The 23,740-nt window shown below is 48.2% G+C and overlaps 4 protein-coding genes across 5 annotated transcripts in view; 2 read left to right on the plus strand and 2 right to left on the minus strand.

Annotated features, from left to right (window-relative positions):
• Positions 1-3,245, plus strand: part of ankrd22 (ankyrin repeat domain 22) — a 3,428-nt gene extending 183 nt beyond the window's left edge. The window contains exons 2-6 of the mRNA XM_076035169.1: positions 1,349-1,540; positions 1,634-1,741; positions 2,309-2,386; positions 2,475-2,573; positions 2,644-3,245. Coding sequence (XP_075891284.1) covers positions 1,349-1,540; positions 1,634-1,741; positions 2,309-2,386; positions 2,475-2,573; positions 2,644-2,721 — 555 coding nt within the window. The 3' untranslated portion in view covers positions 2,722-3,245. The remainder of the gene's footprint in view (positions 1-1,348; positions 1,541-1,633; positions 1,742-2,308; positions 2,387-2,474; positions 2,574-2,643) is intronic.
• Positions 3,175-6,905, minus strand: lipf (lipase, gastric). The gene is made up of 11 exons (XM_076035168.1): positions 6,767-6,905; positions 6,284-6,400; positions 5,557-5,668; positions 5,240-5,438; positions 5,047-5,156; positions 4,798-4,934; positions 4,524-4,670; positions 4,335-4,406; positions 4,145-4,213; positions 3,955-4,065; positions 3,175-3,827 (listed from the first exon to the last, which is right to left on the minus strand). The coding sequence occupies exons 2-11, from the start codon at positions 6,398-6,400 to the stop codon at positions 3,705-3,707; spliced, it is 1,197 nt and encodes a 398-aa protein (XP_075891283.1). The 5' UTR covers positions 6,767-6,905; the 3' UTR covers positions 3,175-3,704.
• Positions 6,906-7,504: 599 nt separating this feature from the next.
• On the plus strand, positions 7,505-11,058 carry rnls (renalase, FAD-dependent amine oxidase). Of its 2 annotated transcripts, XM_076035170.1 has the most exons (7): positions 7,512-7,689; positions 8,129-8,234; positions 8,763-8,905; positions 9,000-9,158; positions 10,275-10,448; positions 10,533-10,708; positions 10,783-11,058. In XM_076035170.1, the coding sequence occupies exons 1-7, from the start codon at positions 7,572-7,574 to the stop codon at positions 10,933-10,935; spliced, it is 1,029 nt and encodes a 342-aa protein (XP_075891285.1). In that variant the 5' UTR covers positions 7,512-7,571; the 3' UTR covers positions 10,936-11,058. The 2 variants fall into 2 exon arrangements, with proteins under 2 accessions (XP_075891287.1, XP_075891285.1); XM_076035172.1 differs by lacking the exon at positions 10,275-10,448 and having other exon boundaries at positions 7,505-7,689.
• A 1,644-nt stretch (positions 11,059-12,702) lies between these two features.
• Positions 12,703-23,350, minus strand: ptenb (phosphatase and tensin homolog B). The gene is made up of 9 exons (XM_076035173.1): positions 22,686-23,350; positions 19,432-19,516; positions 19,236-19,280; positions 18,594-18,637; positions 18,263-18,501; positions 17,837-17,978; positions 17,563-17,729; positions 17,259-17,492; positions 12,703-16,323 (listed from the first exon to the last, which is right to left on the minus strand). Exons 1-9 carry the CDS (start codon positions 22,762-22,764, stop codon positions 16,168-16,170), a joined length of 1,191 nt encoding a protein of 396 aa, XP_075891288.1. The 5' UTR covers positions 22,765-23,350; the 3' UTR covers positions 12,703-16,167.
• Between the last annotated feature and the right edge of the window lie 390 nt (positions 23,351-23,740).

Here is a 23,740-nt window from a genome sequence, read left to right on the forward strand (position 1 = left end):
GGGCAATATAAGTTATTTCTTATCCACTCGTGACAGTCTTCGATAGACTTGTTGATGGTGTCGTGTCCGGTATGCCGCCAAATGAAGCCACCTGCCAGCCAGCAACGCCACTCTTCCGCTCCCTCCCTCTCGCTCCGTCTCTCTCTCTAACACACACACACACACACACACACACACACACACACACACACACACACACACCGTGAGAGAGATAGAAATGTCCAGTAGTTAAGCGTCACTCTGTCAAAGTCTCACTGCCCGGGGCGTCGTTGCTGCGCCACCTCGACTGCCAGTGGTATAGACAGCAGACTGACACGAAACTGCTCCCAAATTCCATCCAGCGTGAGAGCGGCGGCTCGCGCTGTCCATCCCGCCTGGGCGGGAGAAAACATCGCCTCGGCACTTCACACTTTTACTAAACTGATTGATCATTCTTACTGGTTGGACACCTTCACTTGTATGTATAGTAAGGAACAAGAGTGACTGCCCCATCACGTCACGACACATTAAAAGCCAGCAGCATCGGCTGCGGTCTGATTAGTTCTGCTTCTGGGTGAGGGAGCAACATTATTTTCTGTTATCGGTCTGATAAAGTGGGTCCAGCTGTTGATGTAGTGCAGGGATGGGCAAACCTTTTGACTGGTGGGCCACAATGGGTTCTAAAATTTGACAGTGCAGGAGCAGATACATGGAGTGTTTTGGTGACCCACCTCGTAGGAAAACAATATATCATGGGATGTAGGAAACATTTGCTTTAATGTCAATGGAAAATGAACAAAAGCGTTACAACAAAATATCTCTTTGAAGTCCCCTTTGTTAAAGTGACTCTTTAAACACTGAAAATTAAACACATGATATACAGCCTTTTTTCTAGTACTAACAGTTAGTGCTATTCTTCTATCTTATTCTTCAGGATATCATCAACATCCCTGTGGCAGAAAACGTGAGAACGCAGGGAAACTAAAACATTAAAAAGATTTACTGATATAGTTTTGGCCCCTGGTTTGCCTGTGCCTGATCTAGTAGCTGGTCACCGTGACCCTGTTTTGGCTGTTAAAGGCTGTGGTTGTTACTGTACTGGGTGTGGTCGCTATCTCTGCTGGATCTCGTTGGAGACACATGGAGAGCGATCACATCCAGATGTGAACAACTGGAGCTGCTGCTGTCTGTTTGAACTTAAACTGCTCCGTCTGGTTTTATCAGAACTCGTCAACATTCAGATGATTTTCTTTTTTTCTCCCAACACCAAACTTAACTTTTAACCCTTTGGCTTGTCTATGTGGCATATTTCTCTAATTCAATTCATTTTTTCTTCCATTGCTCCTCCTCTCTCCCACCACCCCCTCAGCCAGCGTGTCAGCTGGCGTACGATGGAAATGTCCATCAACTGTATCAACTGCTGATGACAGACGCATCTCAGCTGAATGTGCAGGAGAAGTCTAGCGGGGACACGCCCCTCATCGCAGCCTGTCGCCGTGGTAAAGTGAAGGTGGTGGAATACCTGCTGAAGAACGGCGCGGACGTCCACCTCACCAATCAGGTGGTGCTGCGAGCTACTGATGCGGCAGGTTGTTCAAGGTGTGATCAGAGTGTAATTGTGTGTCTTATGTGTGTGTGTGTGTGTGTGTCTCAGAAACAGAGGACATGTCTTCACTACGTCTCCAAGAGGACCTTCTCACTGCTAGACTACCTGATGGTCACCATCCTGATGCCCATCCTGCTGCTTGGCTACTTCCTCATGGTAAAACAAACTGGGGCAGGGGTGGGCAAACCTTTTGACTTGTGGGCCACAATGAGTTCTAAAATGTGACAGAGGAACAGGAGCAGATGGATGGAGTGGTTTGGTGACCCACCTCATAGGAGAATGAAATATATCATGGGATATGTAGAAAACGTGTGCTTTGTCAATTTAAAATGAACAAAAGCCCCATGGTATTTAGCTCTTCATTGAAATGACTCTTAAAAGATTGAAAAATGAATGAAATATAACTTTTTTTATGACTTACTCACTTTTAATGTAATTTCTTCAAGATTGGCAGGCTGGATTAAAAAATTTGACTGGCCAAATATGATCCCCTGGGCTGCAGTTTGCCCATGCCTGGACTAGGGAGACACTGGCTAACTGCTAACTTGCAGATCTCACTAATGTCTCCAGTTTGTGCTTGTTAGCTGAGGGCATAAAGGGAAGAGGCAGTCCACAACTGAATGCTAAATTAGCGCAACGTCCTTCCCTCTCATTAGTCAACAATGAATTCAAAGCAAAAATAACTTTTGAGAACAAAAAATGAACACATTGTCTGTGTTGCAGTTACAGAAGCGGCGGCAGAACGTGACACTGATGACGGCCGTGTTGAGCAGCAGCGTGAACGTGGACGCAGTCGACTACGTGAGTTTGTCTTCATCGAGAGCACGTTCTTGGTTCTAATTCGCCGGACGAGCTTCGTGCTGACGCTGCTCATGTGTTGTGAGGTCAGAAGGGGAATACCGCACTTCACTACGTCTGCCAGAGAAAGAGTCAGAGTCTGGTGCCTCTGCTGCTGGAGAAGAACTCCGATATCAACATTCGCAACAATGTACGTACCCGTTCCCAGCAGAGCCTGAACGCCTCCGGCAGGTTCTCACCTCCTGCTCTTCTCCCCTCAGGATGGAGAGACTCCATTTGACATCGCAACCAGACTGAAGTTCAACAAGATAGTCAACATGCTTCGGAAGGCACAGTAAGAGGTGCACGGACGGATGGAAAACTGGACAAATTTAGTTTGCTTTATTCTCATTTTATACAACATCCACGGATGGAGGCACTTCACGGAGCGGGTCACTGAAGATTGGACATTTAGACAGCAACGGATTTGATCAGCCGACATATTTAAACAAGAGAAGAGGTGTAAGAATGGGGTGGTGAATGGGAATTTTCAGTGCGGATTTTGCAGCATTCATTTTCGTTGCTCGCATTCATCAACCAGTAGCAACTTGCACGATGACTCATCACATAGACTCACTCACTGACGTAATCTGATAGTGTTAGCACTATTTCCTATTTAAAAAAAATATGAACCAAGGCTAACAAAATGACTGATGTCCATGTGGACAGCTTGAACAGGTAAAGAAAAAAATGTAAGATGACGTAAAATAAGACCGCTGAACAATGAACACTGTAAAACAGAAAACACCAAGTTGTGAGGTTAAAATGAATGAAAGTTTAATAAATGTTAAAATTCCTATTAAAATTATTATGATTCAAACCACAGCCGTTTCTGATGTCTTTAAATCATGAAATTAGATCACAGTCTCTGAAGCAACACATGGTTCACTGGCAGGTGTTTGTACAAATACTAAACCAGCTCACGACATTTGTCACTAGGCTAACCAACATTAACAGAAATTCAGATTTAGCAGTTCCTCTAAATCCCTGTAGGGATGCTCAGCACTCCACTTTAACAAAAAAGGGAAACATATAATCAAGTTATGGAATGTTCAAGTGACAGATGGAGTCCTTAGACGAGCAGAAGGACTCCCAGTGGCTCAGACAGAACTTTAAAAACATAAAAGAAATACAGGAAATTCACCGTAAAATACAGAGGAAGTTTGTTTCCAGAATAAAATCCTCATTAATACCTTGATAACTGACTTCTCCACAAAACCTGTTTACAGTACTTGTTACATTGGTCATACAGACACGCCTACAGGGTGTAGCCCAGCGCTCTTTAGCTGTGCTCTTTCAGCAGCTTCAGGATGTTGGGGAACATCACATCTGGGGCATCCAGACCCCAGATAAAGTCCACATGCTCCCAGTGTTCAATGTGCTGATGGAAGACCAGGTTAGACACCTGCAGACACACAGGTGGACCGAGAGAGAGAGAGAGAGAGAGAGAGAGAGAGAGAGAGAGAGAGAGAGAGAGCGAGAAGGTTCATTTTTGCAACCCAACTTCTACTTCCTGGAGGAACATAACTCACCTGAGTCAGGAGGACAGCCACGTCTTTGGGGTCCGCCAGTGTGTCGTGTCCTCCCGAAAACAGAGCAGTGGGAACCTTCATGTCCTTGACATGATACTCAGGTGCTGTGGTCTGAGGACGGGACAGGCAGAGAGGGTCAGGGTCTCTGAGGGCCTCGTGCTGGTATCAGCTCAGGTGAGGTTGTTCTCACCTGGTTGTAGTGTTTCATATTTCCTGCAGGGCCAAAGTCGAATGCCATCAGTTTCCCTCCATGGACAGCCTGTAAGCATGACATCAGCAACATCAAGGATAAAAACGACATCCAACATCACACACAAAGCCTGGTACCAAGGTCTGGTACCAAAGCCTGGTACCATGATTGATGACAAGTGATGACTTACCTGGGACCAGTGCAGTATGTTCTGTACCGACGTACCGGCGGGACAGTGTGTTGTGTAGACAGGGGTCCGGGTCTGAAACAAAAATCAGCCACTTTACCGCTGACCACGACACACTAGCAGTCGCCTGACCCTTCACAGGAGGTCACGCGAACACTTCCTTTAGCATGCATTCGCAAGAGTGCAACGGACCATGTTGAGGTTTTTCTCGTTAAAGCCGCAGAGAACGAAGAACAGGTTTCCGCACAACTCGCTGAGGAGCTTCTTTCCACACACGTTTTCTGCAAACCACTCAATTATGTAACTCTGAGGCAGGAAGTCCCGCTTCCCAAAGACGTCCTGCAGATGGGAACAAACAGCGTCAGTCCCATCATCGAGCTTCAACCCAGACATTATCCACACATTGACCTTCTGACCTTTTAGGAGTATTAATATAGCACTAACACACGGTTAGCACGTGACTTACCCAGATCCAGGCGTCGGGCACGATGGACAGTTTGGCCATGGGACTAGAGGCAAACGCTACGGTGGCTACAGGAGCCAAACCCAGGAACAACTTGATCTTACTAGCTAGCTCCGGAAGCGTGGAGAACGCTATGAATGCTGGGAAGCAAGAGGGTGACAAAGAATTACGGACACTTCCAAACTCACACTGCCTATCTGACAGTGCGTGTGTGTGTGTGTGTGTGTGTGTGTGTGTGTGTGTGAGATATACCTATAGTGGTGCCCTGCGAATGTCCCACGTAGAAGATCTGTTCCTGTTTCGTCTCCTTTAGAATTCGGTTGACGACGGCAGGGAGGTCCTTCTGGGCCAGCTCGTCATAGCTGCATGGTGCAGACAGTGCGCCAGAGTGAGGCCGGCGCAGCAGACAGCGAGGGACGCGAGGCAGCCGACGTGCCGCAGGTACCTGAACTTCCAGAACTCTTCCTGGGCGGGGTCAAGAGTCACGTGTTTCCGGGACCAGGTGTTCCCTCTGCTGTTTCCGATCCACACGTCGTAACCTTCGTCGGCGAGCACGTAGCCCAGGCTGGAGTTAGGCGGGTTGGTAATCCAGTTACTTCCTGCCGCCAGGAGGCCGTGTTGAAGCAGCACAGCGGGTCTCGGGCCTGCGTGACGTGACACACACACACAAGCACGCACGCACGCGCGCGCGCACGCGACAGCAGAGCTCTTCACCTCCTGTCTAATGACCACCACCTTTGCACGTGTGTGAGTAAATGAGACCTGGGGTGTGTTTGCGGCCCCACGGGATCCTGTTCACCGTCAGGATGTATCCGTCCTCCGTCACCACCGCGTGTTCCTCGGCAGGGTATCCCCAGTGCCTGATGATCTCCGACTGCGCACACACGCAAGCACACGCTTTACTAAAAGGTGATGAATTTGTGCTAAAGGGTGGTGGTACCTTCTATTTTCAAAGGTGATCATTTTTCAACAAAAGGAGTTCAGTATCATATCATTATCATCTATCATTGGCGAAACGTCTTCAAGATCGCAAGAATGTGGTCCAATTGCCCCCAACTTACCCCTTCCACATTAAAAATGTCATGAGAAAGTTGTGAGGAAAAGCAGAGCCGGTCCAAAATGTGCCCTCAATTCAAGGAAATGCTCTCACACTGTTGCTTCTAAAACATTTTCTTTTCCGTACGGCTGAACATTAAGAAGAACCCACACACGTTACAGCACATCTTTGAGGCAGCGCTGTGGCCTGAAATGAGGAACAAGATGATCACTCTCAGTCATATGACTTTCCCTTGCATAAGGCCTAAATATGACTGATGATAGTCCCTACTTTGACTGAGACTAATTCACAGGGAACCAACCCAATAATATCACAGTAAAAGAAGAAAAAACAAGCACAAGCTTGTCTTTGGTGCGTTCATGTGCATTATGTGTTGAAGGTTGTGTGTGGCTAGCTTATCCCCTCTGTGTGTGCGTGTGTGTGTGTACTCACAATGTTCATGTGTACTTCAGGGTCCAGCCTCAGTTGTTTATGGGGATGTCGCTGTCCAGTGTGTCCAGAGTGGACAACACCGGACATAAATATGCACAATATGAGACACCTCATCATCTGTAAAAAAACACACACACACACACACACACACACACACACACACACACACACACACACACACACACACACACAATGAGACTGCAATGATCACGATGTCCACGGAGCTTCGCTGGAAACAGTGCGTTCATTGCCCTCACAGACGACCATGACCTGCTTCTCTCTGTGCCGCCTTTGATTGTTTTCACCTGTTGCTGTGACTGACAGACTGACTCCCTGTTCTGTGTACGTTCTTCAGACATTCTTCGACCCATTTCAAAGTTCTCTATGTTCCGCAGCCTTAAAGTTTTAGCACCATTGATAAAACACGCTCTCATTCGTTGGAAAGGAGAACACTTAATATTGAATGAAAGCGGACAGACTCACCTCCCACCTTCACACAGCTGCTCCTAACGATCTTTGACTTCCAAGTTCCAGCAACTCTGATCACGTGAACGGGGAGGAGGGGACGCGATGTGACGAAACCGGAAGCACCAACACCAGCCGTCTGGATTGAAAAACTAAACTTTGATACGACAACAAGGAAATTGAGCAGAATGTTTTACTTTGATTTGAAAAACTTTACAATAAAACTTTTAAATGCATCATCACGTTTAAAGGAAATTTGTAATTGTGAATAATGTCTGTTGACGCGCTGACCTAGGTGTGAGTGTGAAAGAAGAGGGCACACAGTAAATCTTAGCAGACATTTGAACCATAGCTTTTAATTTGTTTATATAATAATACATTTATAATATCTGTCGTGATAACAAACCAATGTATTTCCATCATATAGTCTATTATACGAATAACAATTAAAAGTCGGCCCTGCGATGAACTGGCGACTTGTCCAGGGTGTCACCCTGCCTTCGCCCTAAGACAGCTGGGATAGGCTCCATAGGACCCCCGTGACCCTGAATAGGAATAAGCGGGTATAGAAGATTAATTAATTAATTAATTAATTAATTAATTAATTAAAAGTCGGCAGCACCGGCAAACGTCTCGAATCCTAATCCTGTTTTATTTCAAGCTTCTCGACGTTATGCATTTATTTTGGCAATCTCATCCGGATGTCTTGTGCAGTGATGGTCTCCGGTATAGTTTTTTTTGTCCATCAACGCCCAGCTGTTTTATAAGTGTTTGTTGCAGAGTGGTTTCACGGTATTAACCCGGGTCCGGTGTCGTCCTCAACATGTCCCGGGTCCTGATCGTCGGAGCGGGTCTGACCGGAAGCTTGTGTGCATGTCTGCTCCAAAGGGAGCTGCAGAGTAAAGTTCACATCGTGGTGTGGGACAAAGCCAGGGGTTCAGGTCAGCGGCACATTCAGACGTCCATTCACAAAATAACCAATTTGAGCTTGGTGTATTTCGTTGCCACACAGAATCACTGAAAGACGCGAACTGACCCCAGTCCATGTACCAAGACAAGGTTCTTTTCCATTCGGGTGGGAAGTTATTCTGAAGGTCCACCTTTGCTTCACAAAATTTGCAGTTTTGCTGCAACATAAAAATGATTTCACCTTGGATAAAATTAGTGCTGAACTTTTACTACACTTTCACCTGTTCAGAAGTCAGAGGACAAAGTGACTTTGAGAGCTTCATCGCCACCTATAGTGTTCTCATTACATTGCTTTAAGCTCGTGGTCGAACCTGATATTTGCTCTAACGGAGGCAGTTGCTGGGGGCGCTCTCTTTGTATGTCTCTTCCTTTGTCTTTATCTATTTATTTCTTTATTTATCTTTATTTTAGGCGGGAGGATGTCCACATCCCGTCCTCCTGACCCCTCGTCTCACACGGCGGATCTCGGAGCTCAGTACATTTCAGCCACACCTGCATACGCAAAGTCACATCACAGGTATGAAACCCCCAAAACACTCCGGACACGTGAAATTGCTCTCTAACATCACGAATCAATAGTCAGTAACTGATTGGGGAAGGGGGGGGGGGAAGTAAAGCTAGTAAAGACAGTTTAACACAGGGATGGTCAAATCTTTTGACTCGTGGGCCACATTGGGTTCTAGAATTTGACAGAGTGGGCCGGAGCAGGAGCAGATGGATGGAGTGATTTGGTGACCCACCTCACAGGAGAAAAATTATATAATTGGAAATGTAGAAAACATGTGCTTTAATATCGATTGAAAATGAACAAAAACAAAGTTACAACAAAATGGGTGTCTTTGAAGCCAGGCGGTATTTAGGTCTTTTCTAGAAATGCACTGTAAAAATGGAGGAAATACAGCTATTTTCTAACTTACTTACCATTAATACAATTTCTTGAAGTTCGGCAGGCCAGATTAAAAAGCTTAACGAGCTGCATATGGCCCCCGGGCCGTAGTTTGCCAATGCCTAGTTTAACAAGTGTGTGTGTGTGTGTGTGTGTGAGCTGGTACTCGGAGCTGCTGTCTGCGGGCCTCCTTCAGCCGCTCAGCGCTCGGATCGAAGGGCTGAGACACAGTGACGACAGCCAGAATTACGTGACGCCACTGGGCATGTGCAGTCTGGTCAAACACTACCTCTCAGAGTCAGGTACAGGCCCACTTCGCTCATCCGCAAGTCCGACTCTGGAGACATTGTGGATGCGTGCGTGTGTTAAAACAACGAGTTCTGTCTCTTTTCTCAGGCGCTGAGTTGTTCTTCGGGCGTCATGTGACCGGCCTGTATCGCCGCGGTGCATCCTGGGAGGTTCAGAAGAAGGCTGGGGGCAGCGAGACCTTTGACGCTGTGATTCTGACCATGCCCGTCCCCCAGATTCTGCAGTTGGAGGGTGATGTTACACAATGTGAGACTTCTTCAAAAGAAATGAGTGTGTCAGTTCTGTGTATACAGTACATGTGCATACATGTACTGTATACACAGAACCGACACACTCAGTTGCTCTCATTTATTACGCCACAATAGTCATTGGTATCAGTCTATGAAATAACAGTGAGAGCTAATGAGGCTGACACTTCACTAAGGCCCTTCCCTCGCTCCTGCTGCTTCTTCTGAACATGAATTTATAGGGGCTTGTTATTTAAATGACAGAACTACCAGCTATATCTATAAATATCTTCTCAATAACACTCTTTATTTGGTCTGATGATTGTTGTCATAAAAAAACAGGCTCGGTTTCTCTCCACGAACATTTGAGGGCCAGTGTGTGTAATGTCAGCGTTTGACCACACGGGGTCAGCAGCCGCCTTGACGTCGTCAGTGCCGAAGCGCGTCTGCTACTCTCTCCCTCACTCTCACTCTTTCTCTCTCTCACACACGCACGCACGCACACACACACACACACACACACACACACACACACACACGCACGCAGAGCACACTTCCTGTTGCGATGTCTTTTCTCTGATTGGCTGACTATTAACACACTTTGAACTGGTCTGTGTGTGTCTGGAGCACGATGATGTCATTCTCCACAAATCCGATTGGCTGACAGAGGACAGCGCCCATTTCCTCTGCAGACACATACACACCCAGGTTATTATTAGATATTGTGTGTGTGTGTGTGTGTGTGTGTGTGTGTGTGTGTGTGTGTGTGTGTGTGTGTGCTCGCTTTATGACCCTGGCTGAGAGACTTGATGTTGAAATTTCAGTGTTTTACCTTGGAGCTGGTCATGTGCGGTGCATCTAACCCTGGAGTTACAGAGTTTTCACACAAGCACAGGGAGACGGTTGCCGTCCTATCGACGTCCGTGTTGCTTCTGCGCATTGATGACTGCGGTCCAGTTTTAAATATGATTGTAGATGCAGCAGGGAGCATCAGAAACTCAGTAGGCTGTTGGCTTAGATCCACTGACCAAGTTAAAATTTTGACCACCTGGTCGGGTATGATGGGGATCAGAGGACATTAACCACGTCTGTCTGTCTGTCTGTCTGCCTGCCTGCCTGCCTGCCTGCCTGCCAGTGCTGTCCGTCCAGCAGAGGGAGCGTCTAGAAGGCGTCGTGTACTCGTCTCGTTTTGCCGTCGCCCTCTTCTTCCATCCTGACGTCATGTTCAGTTTCCCCTGGGCAGCTCGATACGTCGCTGACAACCACTGCATTCGCTACATTGCAGCAGACGCCCACAAACGCAACGCAGGTGTGTACGTCTGTCTGCTCAACTGCCTCTCAGTCAGTCAGTCAGTCAGTCAGTCAGTGACTCTCCCCCCGATGTCCATCCCAGACATTGCCGGTCTCGGCCCGTCCCTCGTTGTCCACACCAGCGTCCCGTTCGGCCTGAAGCATCTGGAGCGAGACAAGGAGGAGGTCCAGCCAATCATCTTAGAGGAACTCTACAAACTACTTCCTGACCTCCCTCAGCCAACCAGCATCAAGTGTCAGAAGTGGAGGTACTCCCAGGTGAGCCCGAGGTCTGCCCTCATTGTTTCTCGACCGAGGGAGCGTTTGATTTACCCTCTGGCGCCCCCCTGCAGGTTCAGACCTCAGTGGCGGACTGTCCAGGTCACATGACCGTCCTGGATGGCCCACTGCTCGTCTGCAGCGGCGACGCCTTCAGCCACTCTAACTTCGACGGCTGCGTGGAGTCTGCACTAAGCGTGCTCGGAGTGCTGAAGGCGTCGCTGTGACCGCGGCGAGAGGGACGCCATGAAGAGAACGTGAAGGCCGTGACCAATTGGAGTCATTACATTAGTCATGTGATTGAATGTACAGCTTTCTGATTATGATCAATAAAAGGTTTCATCCATTTATTCCCAAGACCCGCTTTTTTTTCTGCACTCAGTTTGGACATGTTTGTTGGAGTGTGGGAGGAGGCAGGAGAACCCGCAGAGAACCCGCAGAGAACCCACGCAGACACAGGGAGAACATGCAAACTCCTCAGGCCCGGAATCAACATCAGCCCACAACCTTCTTGCTGTGAGGCAACAGTGCGAACCACTGCACCACCGTGTTGTAATAGGTTTCCTATTTAAAGAATGTGTGAGTAATGCGCTGCCCTTAACAAAAAAATAAAAAAGGTCCCAGTGATTGTCACATCCCGAAGGATGCGGAATTTGTTCTCCGCGACCAGAGCTGGATTTTCAGAGCTCATTCAAGCCTGAGTTATTAGGCCAGATTAAAGGGTGGGGTTTAGTCTTAGGTTTTCTGAGGGTCAATAAATAGATCAAGGTTTTAGTGAACGTGTTATAGTTTGCTCATGTTACTCTCTCCTGTCTGGCTGTGTGTTAGCATAGGCGCTACATAGTAGCAGTCAGAGTGACTCGCCTCTGCCTTCTGCTGCTTCACACTTTGATCTTTTTATGTAAACAGAGACGACTGAATTAGTTCTGGTTTGATCCCACACAGCTCGCTCCGAGTGTGACCCAAATTTTCCTTGCCTCCTCCTCCTCCTCCTCCAGTCACTGCGCACACACGCCATCATTTCCCTTCCGCTCATTGTGGAGGGAGATCATTATTCTGTCCAGTCACTGATATGAGGGATTCGTACGGAGGCTTGCAAAGGTTTTCTCTTGACAAACCTGTGAGGACGTCGCAGAGCAGCTGCATTGGCACTGCGATTAGATTACACACAGGTGGACTCCAGTCATTAGGTCAACATTCCATCATTCAGCAGCCATTAGGCAAGGTCTGAAGCCAATTGGTTGCACTCAGAATGTTCAGTACTTTGGCTCACTTCAGTTTTTTTGTTTGGTAAAAAAATCTTTAAATCATGTTTAATTTTCTTTCTACATCACAATTGTGTGACACTTAGTGTGGGTCATTCACATTAAATTCCAATAAAAGCTATTTCTATGTTGTTGAAACATGACGTGAGTGTGGAAAAGGTTCAAGGGGCATGAAGACTTTTGCAAGACATGGCCATCAGGAGGTTCATGCTCCCCATGGGATTCAACGGCTGGTGATCAGCTGACACCTCCTGCCATCAGGTCAACGCTAGAATGTCTCCATTGTACGGAAGATACACGCAGAACCAATGACACACGTGTGTTGTGGCGAGCCACCGCTAGCACACCAACAGCAGGAGGACAGCCAACATGACCAGCTCCATAAAGCTGCAATTTATAAATTGTATGTATAAATTACAATATATATGTATGTATACATATATATTGTAAGGTTATCATAGCTCTCCTGCATGTTAAGGAAATGTAGTTTGGTGTTGAGTAACAACCAGGAGGAATATTGACGGGTATTTCGCACACTTGTTCGCACACTTGTTTCTGGTCATTCTGATGGTTACAAAATTTGTTACACTTTAACATGACAGGTTTTCCAGTTGCAGCATCAATGACATCATGTCGGAAAAGGAATCCGTTGCAGACGTTCTCCATCACACAGCAGAGACACCCAGCATGTGATTGTGCGTGCGGACATTCACAGACGACAAACAAAGACATGTTTATAAATAAGTTTATTCACCTTAGCGTGTGTTTTTCTTTTTATTATAAAACGGAAGGGGTGGAGGGGTCACTGGAACATGAAATGTCAATCCGTGTCGGAACTGGCCCCGAGTTCTGTTGACTGGCCTACAACCATGCAACGTGAAGAGCGGAGACCCCGATTTTCCTCGCCAAGAGGGGCGGAGATGATACAAGCGACTGAAACATGAAATGTGTGTTTTTTTCCGTTGGTACGACACCAGCGTGGCGTCCCGAACAGACACGAGCACCTGGAGGTAAAGGGAGAAACGGACGTCGGCCAGGTTCATCTCCGAGACTGACACACGGATGAACGTGGGGACAGAGAGATTAGCTTTGCTGTGAGGTGTTGGCTAATGACACGCAAAACAAAGAGCGTCGACTCAAACAAACGCAGAGCGGTGGTCCTGCTGACCGTCCAATCAGATCCCAAATTCAGGTTCCCACAGGACGCAGACACGGCACCAAACGTCTCCAGACTCAGATTCAACATTCAGCTTTTCTTGTCGCGGCGACTCGCACATGGCCGGTGTCTAATGATCAAACCCCGCCCACAGAGGAAAGCGAAAAAGGGAAGATGAGCCGGAGCACCAATGGGGTCCAGGACGCAGACGGGCTTCAGAAACCAGCACCCATTCAGAGGAACAACCAGGAAATCTGAACCTCAGCGAGTTCATCACAGGCACAAGTTTCCCCATGAGGCCTTTTTTTTTTTTTTTTTTTTTTTTTAAACACTGTCAAACTGCGTGAGACGGAGAAGTCCAGACAAAGGAAGTTCCATCCACTCGGACTGAATACAGGAAGTCAAGTGGGCCCTTGGAGCACCAGGAGGGTGGGGGTGGGGGGGCTGCACACAGGATGTTGCTGCTGCTACTGCTGCTGCTGCTGTCGCAGAATGCTGGCAGTAACGCAATTAGCTGCGACAATCAGGAAGGAGCTGCTCAGAATCGCAGATCAACAGCGTTAGCACCACTGACAGACGCTGGATTCTGCATCGGCCGAGGCTTGTTTAGCTTTAGCACCTCCGACCCAGCGCTGGGCCCGACGACAGCCGTTCCAAAGTGTCAGTATGCGGTTGGGGACGATCAGTCCAACGGTCATCAGCTTTTTAAAACGACGTTGAAACTAACGTGTGAACAATTTTGTCATCTTTTGAGGAAAAAAAATTGAAATGATCATCCAGCTTTAATTCTTCAGGAACCAAACAATTTTGATTATCTGCTCCTTTGTCTCTGCCAAAAGAACTGTGAGCGTCCACCTCCAACCAACTCTAATGAGAACCATTTGGAGAAACTGGGAGGAAGAAAAAAGTTCAATCGGTTTCTCCGAAACAAGCTCAAAAAGTGTCGTCTCAAGCCAAGGAGAACAAAGTCACCACATTCAGGACGTCCAGGCTGCTGCAGTGTTGAGCAGCGCTCCGTCATCTCCAGGGAATTTCAGGTTGGAATATTTCAGAAGTTTGGGGTGGAAACATCGGGTGTCGTCTGTCCCAGCAGTTCACAATCAAAGCTGAACAGGTGTCAATTCTGACACAACAGGATGCACCATGTGACCGGCCTCCTGTTGAAGCCAGTCAGCAACATGTAAAATAATAAGAGACACACGCGAGCATGCGGATCATCAAATCAGAAGCCAGGACGAGAACTTCCCGACAGCCAAACATGATTATCATCTGTGATGACTGGCCGGCAACATCGGCCGTCCCACTCAAAGCAACAACCACCGCGGGCGGAGCTGCAGGGATTCGAACATGGCAAGACAATGGCTCCTAAACGTCTTCATGAGTGAGTGATATGAACAGAGGCGCCCCCCCACCCCCCGGCCGGCCAGACCGGGCGTCTCCGGGACGGACAGTCGGGACCGAACCCTTCAGCCCGCTCAAGTCTCCAGAACCTGATCCCCAACCTCAAGATCCCTCGAGTTCCACCGCGACTCGGAATCCTCCGACAAGACACCGGTGAATCAGTGAATCACTGAGCCGGTGACTCACGGCTCCGGATTCCTGCTGTGCGCTAGTTGACAGGTAGCCGACAGCTGATCGGGCTGGTTAAACTGCAAGTCGTTTGTTTTATAGCTTAATATGTTTGCCTTTTTATAGCTTTCTGTATAAGTAAAAGTGAGACAGAATTGTTTTGTCCATCGCAGACAGAGAGAAAATATCATAGAATCTATTCACAGTAGATTTGAACTAAGCGGTTTTTTGTTTTTTTCGTTGTTTTTTTCTTCGTTATACGACAGATGATTGGCAGGTCGGTAGCAGATTTAAACCACATTTAAACCCGTCACATTTCAACCACAGAAGGTCACTTCTCTCTGTGTGCAGCTTTGTGCCGGAACCAGGTTAGCGCCGGGCCACATCTGGTGAGCGCCAGTGAGACTGGTCCAATATTTGTGCAAACGCGACTGGAGGATTGGAAAAAAATCAGAAAAAGAAAACTTTTTGGTAACTTCACAGCGTCAGGACTGAAACACACGCACCAGGAGTTTGTTCCAATTCAGGAGTTTGTCTCAGTTTGAGCCGCATCAGAGGAGACGACGCCCAAACAGATGTGGCTGAACTCCATCAACAGGAACAAACTGAGTCAGAGCCATTTGAACCGGACCGGGACCAACTGAACCTGAATCGGCTCAGGCAGAACGGCCCGATTCAGACGGTGACTGAAGCAGATTGGACCAACTGAACTGAACTGGACCTGATTGAGCCTGATGACTGGGGTGACTGGCGCTGATTGGTGCTGATTGGTGGGATTTTTCTTTTTTTTTTGGGGGGGGGGGGGGGGTTTCTGACGGAAAAAAGTTTTTAATGCAAGGAACACAAACAGACATAAAAAAAAAAAAAAAGCAATAAATACGTACAGGTTTAATTTAGCTAAAACTCAACGATAATATAAACATCGGCAGACTTTGGCTGGTCGACACGAGTGGGGGAGGGGCGTGGGGGCGGGGCGTGGGGGGGGGGGGGGTCGGTGGCAGCGCCGGCACACAGAGAGAAGAGTCCAAACCCAAAAGAGACAACATGGGGACAAACATTGCCGTCCGTCGATTCGTCTTCAAGTGTTCCTCTCAACTTTTGTCCATTCACCAGTTTCTGTTTTTCCTTGTGTTGTCCATCCGTCTGGCCCCGCCCACAGGCTGCGCCCTGCCACCGCAACCAGTCATTGTCCAGCAGTGTGTTTGGGAGGGTGGGGTGCTGGGGTGGGGGTGGGGCCACGCTCTGAGCTCAGCCTCTTACAGGTCGGCTGTGGTCCTTCAGGCAGAGCCCCTCCCCCCCGCCCCTTAGCTAGCCGCACGCTAGTCTAGGTTCGGGGTCCATCAAGTGTGTACACATACATAGTGTGTGTGTGTGTGTGTGTGTGTGTGTGTGTGTGTGTGTGTGTGTGTGTGCGTGTGCGTGTGTGCGTGTGTGCGTGTGCGTGTGTGTCAGACTGACGCCAGGCCTCCTCAGACAGCTTCATTCTCAGGGTCTGAGTCCGTGGTGTCTGAGTAGCGGTAGTGATCCGGTTCATTGTCACTGACGTCGGGCGTCACCGAGGTCGACGTGCTGCTCGCGTCACAGTTGGCGCCCTCCTCCACCGTCTTGGTGAAGAACAGCTTGATCTGCGGACGGACACGCAAAGACAACGCTGTCACGCACTGGCTTGGACACAGGTGTCAAAACTCTGGCCCACGGGCCAGATTTGGCCCAGAGCTGCATTATATTTGGCCTGTGAGTCAATGCAAAATCGTAGCTGGAGCTGCTCGCTGGTGTTATACAGGGTGGTGTGCCGCTCATAGGGATGGGCGATATGGACTTAACATTTTAGCACGGTCATTTCTGGCATCTATTGCGATAACGAGAAAAGTGACAACAATTCAACTACGCATCTTTTTGGATTTTTTTTGAAACAGCATATTTTCGAAACCGCACTCTGAAAAAAACGCATTTACACGAAGCCGTATTTAAGAAAAAACATTTAAAAAAGACTGAAAACGATGTAGTACCTAAGCCTGGCCTGGTGTGGTGCTGCAAGTTTACTCCTTGACTGAGGATCTGGGAGGAAAGGTCAGCTAGCCTCAGCTTTTATTCAGTGCAACTGTAATGATGGAGCAACTTTTCTTGTGCAGCCTGAGCATGCATGGATGCTACATGTTGTCAAAAGTTCAGACACAATCAGTTGATGTAGCTTCAAATTTAAAATTCTCCTGATACAAAGTGTATTGTGTTTAGATGCGACACTTTAGCCAACAATTATTAATTCTCTTTACGCTTTATCAATTTTTGAATCAAAATCATTTGACTTGAGAATCGTAATCGAATTGAATGTGGAGATGCCCAAAGATTCACATCCCTTCCACCGGCCCCCGAGAACCAGCCAATGAGCATGCAGCGCTCACACGGCCAGAACCTGCTGGTTCAGTTGTGATACCATGTGATAAGATCAAGACGAGCACATCTGCTGTTTGATAAAACGTTAAAAACTAAAGAGTTCACACTACTCTATGACAACACTCTACTTTACAATGACTTGGCCTCTACACTCCGCTTTCAATACCTTGAAGTTTGGCGAGAAGTTCCTGTTGGCCTTGTCCTTGTTGGCCTTGTCCAGGTCGGTCTTGGTCAGCGTGAGGATCAGGAAGTCCCGCTCACTGGAGTCGCCCACCATCACCGACGCCAAGTTCTGCTGCGCTTCCCGCAAGGCGCCCGCGCTGCCGTTCTCCAGTTTGCCCAGGTTCTCCTCCGGCCCGGGGATGAAGAAGGTGTTGATCCAGAAGTGGAACATCTTTTCCTGGAAACAGGGATGGAGTGAGACTGGCCCTGGCCCGGAGGTTTCTGCGGGGGGGGGGGGGCGTCCTCACCTTCTTCAACACCTTGTTCTGCTTGTGGAAAAACTCCACCTTGATGTCGCCGCAGACGGGCAGCGGCTGCGGGAACTCGAACAGCATCACTTTGTCCTCCCGCCTGGTGTGGGACGGGTTGGAGGTGTGAATCTTCACCTTCAACTGGTACACGACGAACTGGGGGTCTGACAGACAGACAGACAGACAGACACACACACAGAGACAGACAGACAGGTTCAGACAGGGCCGGCGGAGCGTGCGTGCGGTCTGAAGACGGACGGTGGGAACTCACTGCAGGTCCCTCCAGTGAACATGGGGATGGTTTCAAACAGCATCTTGTGAAAGAGCAGAGCGACGGGCTTGTAGAGCAGCTGGTTCCTCAGCAGGAAGCTGTAGTAGATGACGTAGCGCCGCTGCGAGGGGATGGTGACGCCCTGTGCACAGAGAGAGAGAGAGAGAGGGAGAGAGGGAGAGAGAGAGAGAGAGAGAGAGAGAGAGAGACGCAGTTTAAGCAATGAAAGAAGAAGCTGGATTTCTTGTCATAGGATTCAAACATTTGGCTGCTGCTGCTGCTTCATGGTCATACCAATAACAACAATATGATAAAAACTGCAACCAGCAAAAGCCAGCGGCGCTGAAACAATCGACCCTCCCTACGAGGCGGCAGCAGCAGCAGCAGCAGCCTCCCCAGGTGTCACAGTGCTGTCAGCCGTCCCACCTTCTTGTCCCGGGTGCGGACCTCTCCGTAGAAGTCCAGCGCCTCCTGCGCCTCCTGGAATTTGCCGCGGTGCAACAGGTAGGCGCAGATCATGACGCCGGTGCGGCCCTTCCCCGCCTTGCAGTGGATGGCGGCCACGTGCAGCTCGTCCTCGCTCAGCCACTTGTCCAGGTCCTCGCAGAACGGCTTGATGAGCTCCAGCTGGGGGGGGTTGTGGTCCTCAAACGGGTACTGAGCCACTGCGGGGGGAGGACAGAGGACAGGAGGGCTGTGAGGTGGTGGTGGTGGTGGTGGGGGGGGCAGCAGGGGTCGGCTGAGGGGCAACACTCACCTCTGCAGTTGAACTTGGCCGTGTCGTAGTGTCGCTCAGCACATCTGTGGTTGCAACAGGCGGGGTTACATCATCATCATCATCATCATCATCAAGATTCAAAGACTTTTTATTTGTCACATGACACGGCAGTGAAATGTTGGTGTGTGTTGGTGTGGCAGAACCCAAAGTGATTGCACATAAGAGGAATAAAGAAAGTGTAAAAAAAAAAAAATGTTTCAAAAGTGGCACTTTAAATAAAGTTGTAAAGTTAAAAAATTGGCAAGAAGAGACAAAGATGTTTGCAGTGTCATGCAATACTATACAATACAATATAATATAATATAAAAGTTGCAACCGATGGAATGCAAAGTATGACACTATACCATTTAGTATATAATAATACTAATAGTAACAGTATTATTATTCTTTTCTTTTAATTTTTTTCATGCTCTTTGCACTTCTGCTGCTGTAATTATGCAAATTTCCCCAATGTGCAATTACAATAGGAGTTTTATTCCATTCTATTCTAATAGTAATGGTGCAGTATAATATAATAAACATAACAAACCATATAACCGGTTACATGATTTTTCAAATGTAATGTATATTATAAAATATAGTATATTTCAACAGAACAGGAAGTGCTGTGGTGGTACTTACAGGTTGTAGATCTTATAGTGATTCTTGTGTTTGGAGTCCAGAAACCTGAAAGAAGCGGAAAGCGGTTCAAGTCCAAGCAGACGTTGCTGCAGCGGCGTCTCTGCAGACGACCACCAGCACCACCAGCACCAGCACCACCAGCACCACCAGCACCAGTCCAAGCCCACAAACTGAAGAAGGAAACGAGGCGTCTTACCGCACGACGTCGTCGATGTTGTTCCTGTAGACTCCCTCCAGACGCTCGGCAGGGAAACCCATCGCAATGATGTTTGGGTAAATGTCTGCTCGCCAAGCTCAGGATCAATAACCGCGTGTGCACTATATAGAACTTTTGTTAAGCCCCTCCCCCACGTTAGCAGCTGGGTTGGTGCAGATTGCCTGGAGTGAATGTAGCTGAAAGGTGTTGAGCTTCTCAGGTGCTCTTGGCATTCAGGTGCTTCAGGCCATTTAAGCTCAGATGTGGAGAATGTGTGGCTCGGCGTGACTTCGCTCCAACTGTCCCAATCTCAAAAAACCTTCACTGATGCATCGGCTGAGGTTAGGACAATCGCATTGTCCAGCAGCACCCACACTGAACTGCACATCCCATCATAATACCGTCTCCATGGGGACACAGCAGAGCAGTGGTCAGCACTGCCGCCTCACAGCAAGAAGGTTGTGGGTTTGATTCCTGTCTGTGTGGAGTTGACACGTTCTGCATGGGTTCTCCAGCTGCCTCCCACAGTCCAAAACCATGCATGTGAGGTGAACTGACAACTCTACATTGACCGCATGTGTGTGTGTGTGTGTGAGTGTGAATGCTTGTTTGTCTCTATGTGGCCCTGCGATGCTAAAGTGGCCACTTGTCCAGGAGAGCCAGCTCTGTCCTGGACTGACCACTGGACTCCATCCAGGAGGTGGAGGACCAGAGGGATGTTGGCCCAGCTGACGCCCATCATGGACAACACCTCCCACCCCCTGCACCACACTGTGGAGAGCCTGAGCAGCTCCTTCAGCTCCAGACTGCTGCACCCTCAGTGCAAGAAGGAGCGCTACCGCAGGTCATTCCTGCCTGCAGCCATCAGGCTGTACAACTGCACTCAATAAATGACCTTGTTAACCACTAAACGTGCAATAAAACACTTATTTATATCAAGCATCATGTAGATGACTGTAAAGTATCAAACTGTTCATAACAATATCTTGTTTTCATAATTTTTCCTTCTCTCTGCACTACTTTCTATTGCTGTAATTATGCACATTTCCCCAAAAGTGGGATTAATAAAGGTTCTCTATTCTACTCCAACCCTGCCTTCACTCTATGACAGCTGGGAGAGGCTCCAGCAGACCTCCGCGACCCTGAGTGCAGGGAGAAGCCTGGATTGAAAATGGACGGACGGACGGACGGACGACCTCCATGTCAACAGGGAGATATTGCATCACAATCACTTGGCAGCTAATAAAACAGTGCTTTCACGTTTTCCCTCCAAGATGGTCTCAAAGGCTGCGAGCTCTGCTTTGCCAAGTCAGGCTTGTCAGGTTCCTCTGACTGTGCATCGTCAGGGGGAGGTTCTTTCCCCTGATGGCAGTGCCCCTCAACACCCAGAGTTCCACCGTCCAGCGGGAACAAAACGCACACCGACATTCAGCAGTCAACATCCCTGTTCTTCTGAGGCCAGAATCTTTCATTCTGCATTCTCCAGAATTTCCTCTCTGTTTTTAAGAAATAAGCAAGGACTCTCTGCTAAAAGTCTAACTCAGGCATGGGCAAACTACGGCCCGTGGGCCATGTGAGGCCTGTTAAGCTCATTGATCCGGCCCGCCGAACTTGAAGTGAAATGATATTAATAGTAAGTAAGTCTTAAAACAGCTGTATTTCATGTATTTTTTCACTGTTTCGAGGGTCTCGTTTCAATAAAGGGCTAAATACCGCTGGGCTTGAAAGACAATACTTTTTTAGAACCCTGATTTTGTTCATTTTAAATAGATATTAAAGCACATGTCTTCAGCATATCCCATTATATTTTGTTCTCTGTTATGAGTTGAGTCACCAAAACACTCCATGTATCTGCTCCTGCTCCAGCCTCTCTGTCAAATTCTCGCACCCATTGTGAGCCACCAGTCAAAAAGTTTGCCCAGGCCTGGTCCGACTGCTTCAACGCAGCCTCCATCCTGCATCACAATGGAGCCTTTACCTCAGAAAAGCATCTGACCTGTGCAACCATCGCGCCCGCTGAACATTCGGAGCTGCTCGCTCGACTGGGGAGCCAACCTGACGTTATTGTCAAACACGACCGGACGGACGATGACTGAACGAAATTGTCGGACATGTTTTACGCTCAACCCGAGACTCATCAGCCAATCAGACGCGAGATCATCTCTGACGTTGCAGAGAGGAGCGACCACTGCGTTCAGACGACCTCTTGTGGCGAGCGGAGAACCCGCCACTGAGGTCATGAAGTCAGGCTGCCTTCCCAACAGGATGTCACAGCACCCAACAGCATCTTTTGTTAGAGGTGAAATGCAAAGTGGCTATCGCAAGTTATGATAGCTAAGCAACGTAAAGGAAAATAAATAAATAAATAAATGTCACTTTAGTTCTATCGACAGTCATCTTAAAAAAAATAAATAAATAAAAATAAAAATCTTCGCACGCTCTAAAGAAAATGATTCCACCGTTACTTTTGATTGCACAATGTTTGACACCAAGGTCCAGAAACCTAGACATTACTAGAAGATAACTATCAATTACAACGATTGTAATACGTCTCTCTGGCGGATTACACACATCAAGTCCAAGTGTGAGTTTTTCCTCAGGTGTGTCAGTCAGTCCCAAGTGCAGATGCAACCACCGTTGGCTTAGCGAGAAAGCCCTCGGCAAGGCCTGAATGACATTCGCGCATTCAAAGCCGTTAAAAAAAAAGACGGGATAATGAGCAACAAAAATAACATAAATTCGCATAAAAGTCCAACCAATCAAAAGATGGATTGCACCCTTGCTAACATCAGCTAGCATGCTATTAGTCCGGTGAGAAGACGCAATGAGAACTCAGTTCACACAAGTGACGAATCACAAAGCTGACAAATTCGGACAGATCGTTGCGTTCAAAGCTTTTTTCCCCCCACGAGTGACTGGGACAGTTTGAATACCACTATCATGCCGAGACGGGCCAGCGGAGCTTCGGGAAGCTGTCCTCCTCCATCAGCCTCAAACTGACACCCGAAAACGGCTCCTGGAGGTTCCGATAGCTGTAAAAGTAAAACTATCTTATGTCGATTTGACACGGAGCTGCGACTGTGTCAAACCATTTACCAGCTCATACGGCAATTTTCACAAAAAACACGCGGTATTAAATCACCAGTATTTCAATAGCTTTTACAGGAGGTGTGAAAGCGATCAGGCTACCTCCTGCTCTACATGCTAACCAACCCAAAGCATGGAGCCCACCGGGCGGCCAGGTAAAAGGATACAAGTCAGGTCCAGATCGAAGCCGTCCTCCTGGTATCGCCTTTTATTCCTGCTAACGATCTCCTTGATTAAGGCAGCCATGTCTCCGGTGAGGCCGCAGAAATACGACACAGTACCGGGAAACTGCGTCCTCCGTCTTCGTTCTGCTATCCGCTGCCTTGGAGAGAAGCTAGCTATGGGTGCTAGCCCGAAGCTAGCTAGCAGCTGATTCCCGGGTTTACGGAAGGTCGCAGTTTAATGATTATTTATGGGGGGAAATCATCGCGGATAATTAATCCAGGTGGACGAGCGGAACACGAGTCGGTCCGTGCAGCACCACGCTGACAGACCTCTGCGCGGGGCCCTCAGCGCCCCGGTGTGTCCAGCGACCAGCCGGCCTTCTGGTTGACACGCAGTCCTGCCGTCAGTGCTGCTTTCTGGGTCAGAACTAGGGGGAGTCGGGGCCTCCTAGGCTGCTACCACTGCGGGCGCGGGTTCCAAAGTCCCCCAAGAAACAAAACCACCAACAGCGTTCTTTACGGTGGAGGTCCGGTCCTCGGCTCGTCGTTTGGCTCTGGATTGACAGCTCTGGGCCTCGGTGTGCCACAGAACCGCAGTGACTGGACGCAGATCGGTGGGGAGAAAGTCTCGCCGAGGCGCCTCCAAGCAGGGCAGGGGGAGAGAGAGTCAAAGACTCAGTTAGGAGTAAAGCTCACATCCGGTATGCGCCTTCTAAATAAAATACAAAGTCAGCATAGAGCAATCGCTGTAGAGCTGGGTGCATCTCTCCTTTATTGTGCAATATTCAGTGTAGCCGTGTCTTTTTTTATGAACTTAAAAAGTAAATATGGAAACATGGAATAGTAACATCGAGACATTTTATGTTCGGAAGGGATAAAAGTCTGATCGGCAGTCTGAGCTTGATGAGCTGTGCTTTTGTTTTGCGTACAACAACACTTCTGCTTCACTCCGTCTAACTTGGTGATGCTACTTGTTAGCTGCTAGCTAAACACATCCATTCACAGCAGAGTTGTTAGGTCTATCTATGATCCCATTTAAATGCTCAAGTAGAAAAAAA

Source organism: Nelusetta ayraudi, unplaced genomic scaffold (assembly GCF_046127955.1).
Source record: "Nelusetta ayraudi isolate G7.1 ecotype Tasmania unplaced genomic scaffold, CSIRO-AGI_Nayr_v1 ptg000042l, whole genome shotgun sequence".
Lineage (NCBI taxonomy): Eukaryota > Metazoa > Chordata > Actinopteri > Tetraodontiformes > Monacanthidae > Nelusetta > Nelusetta ayraudi.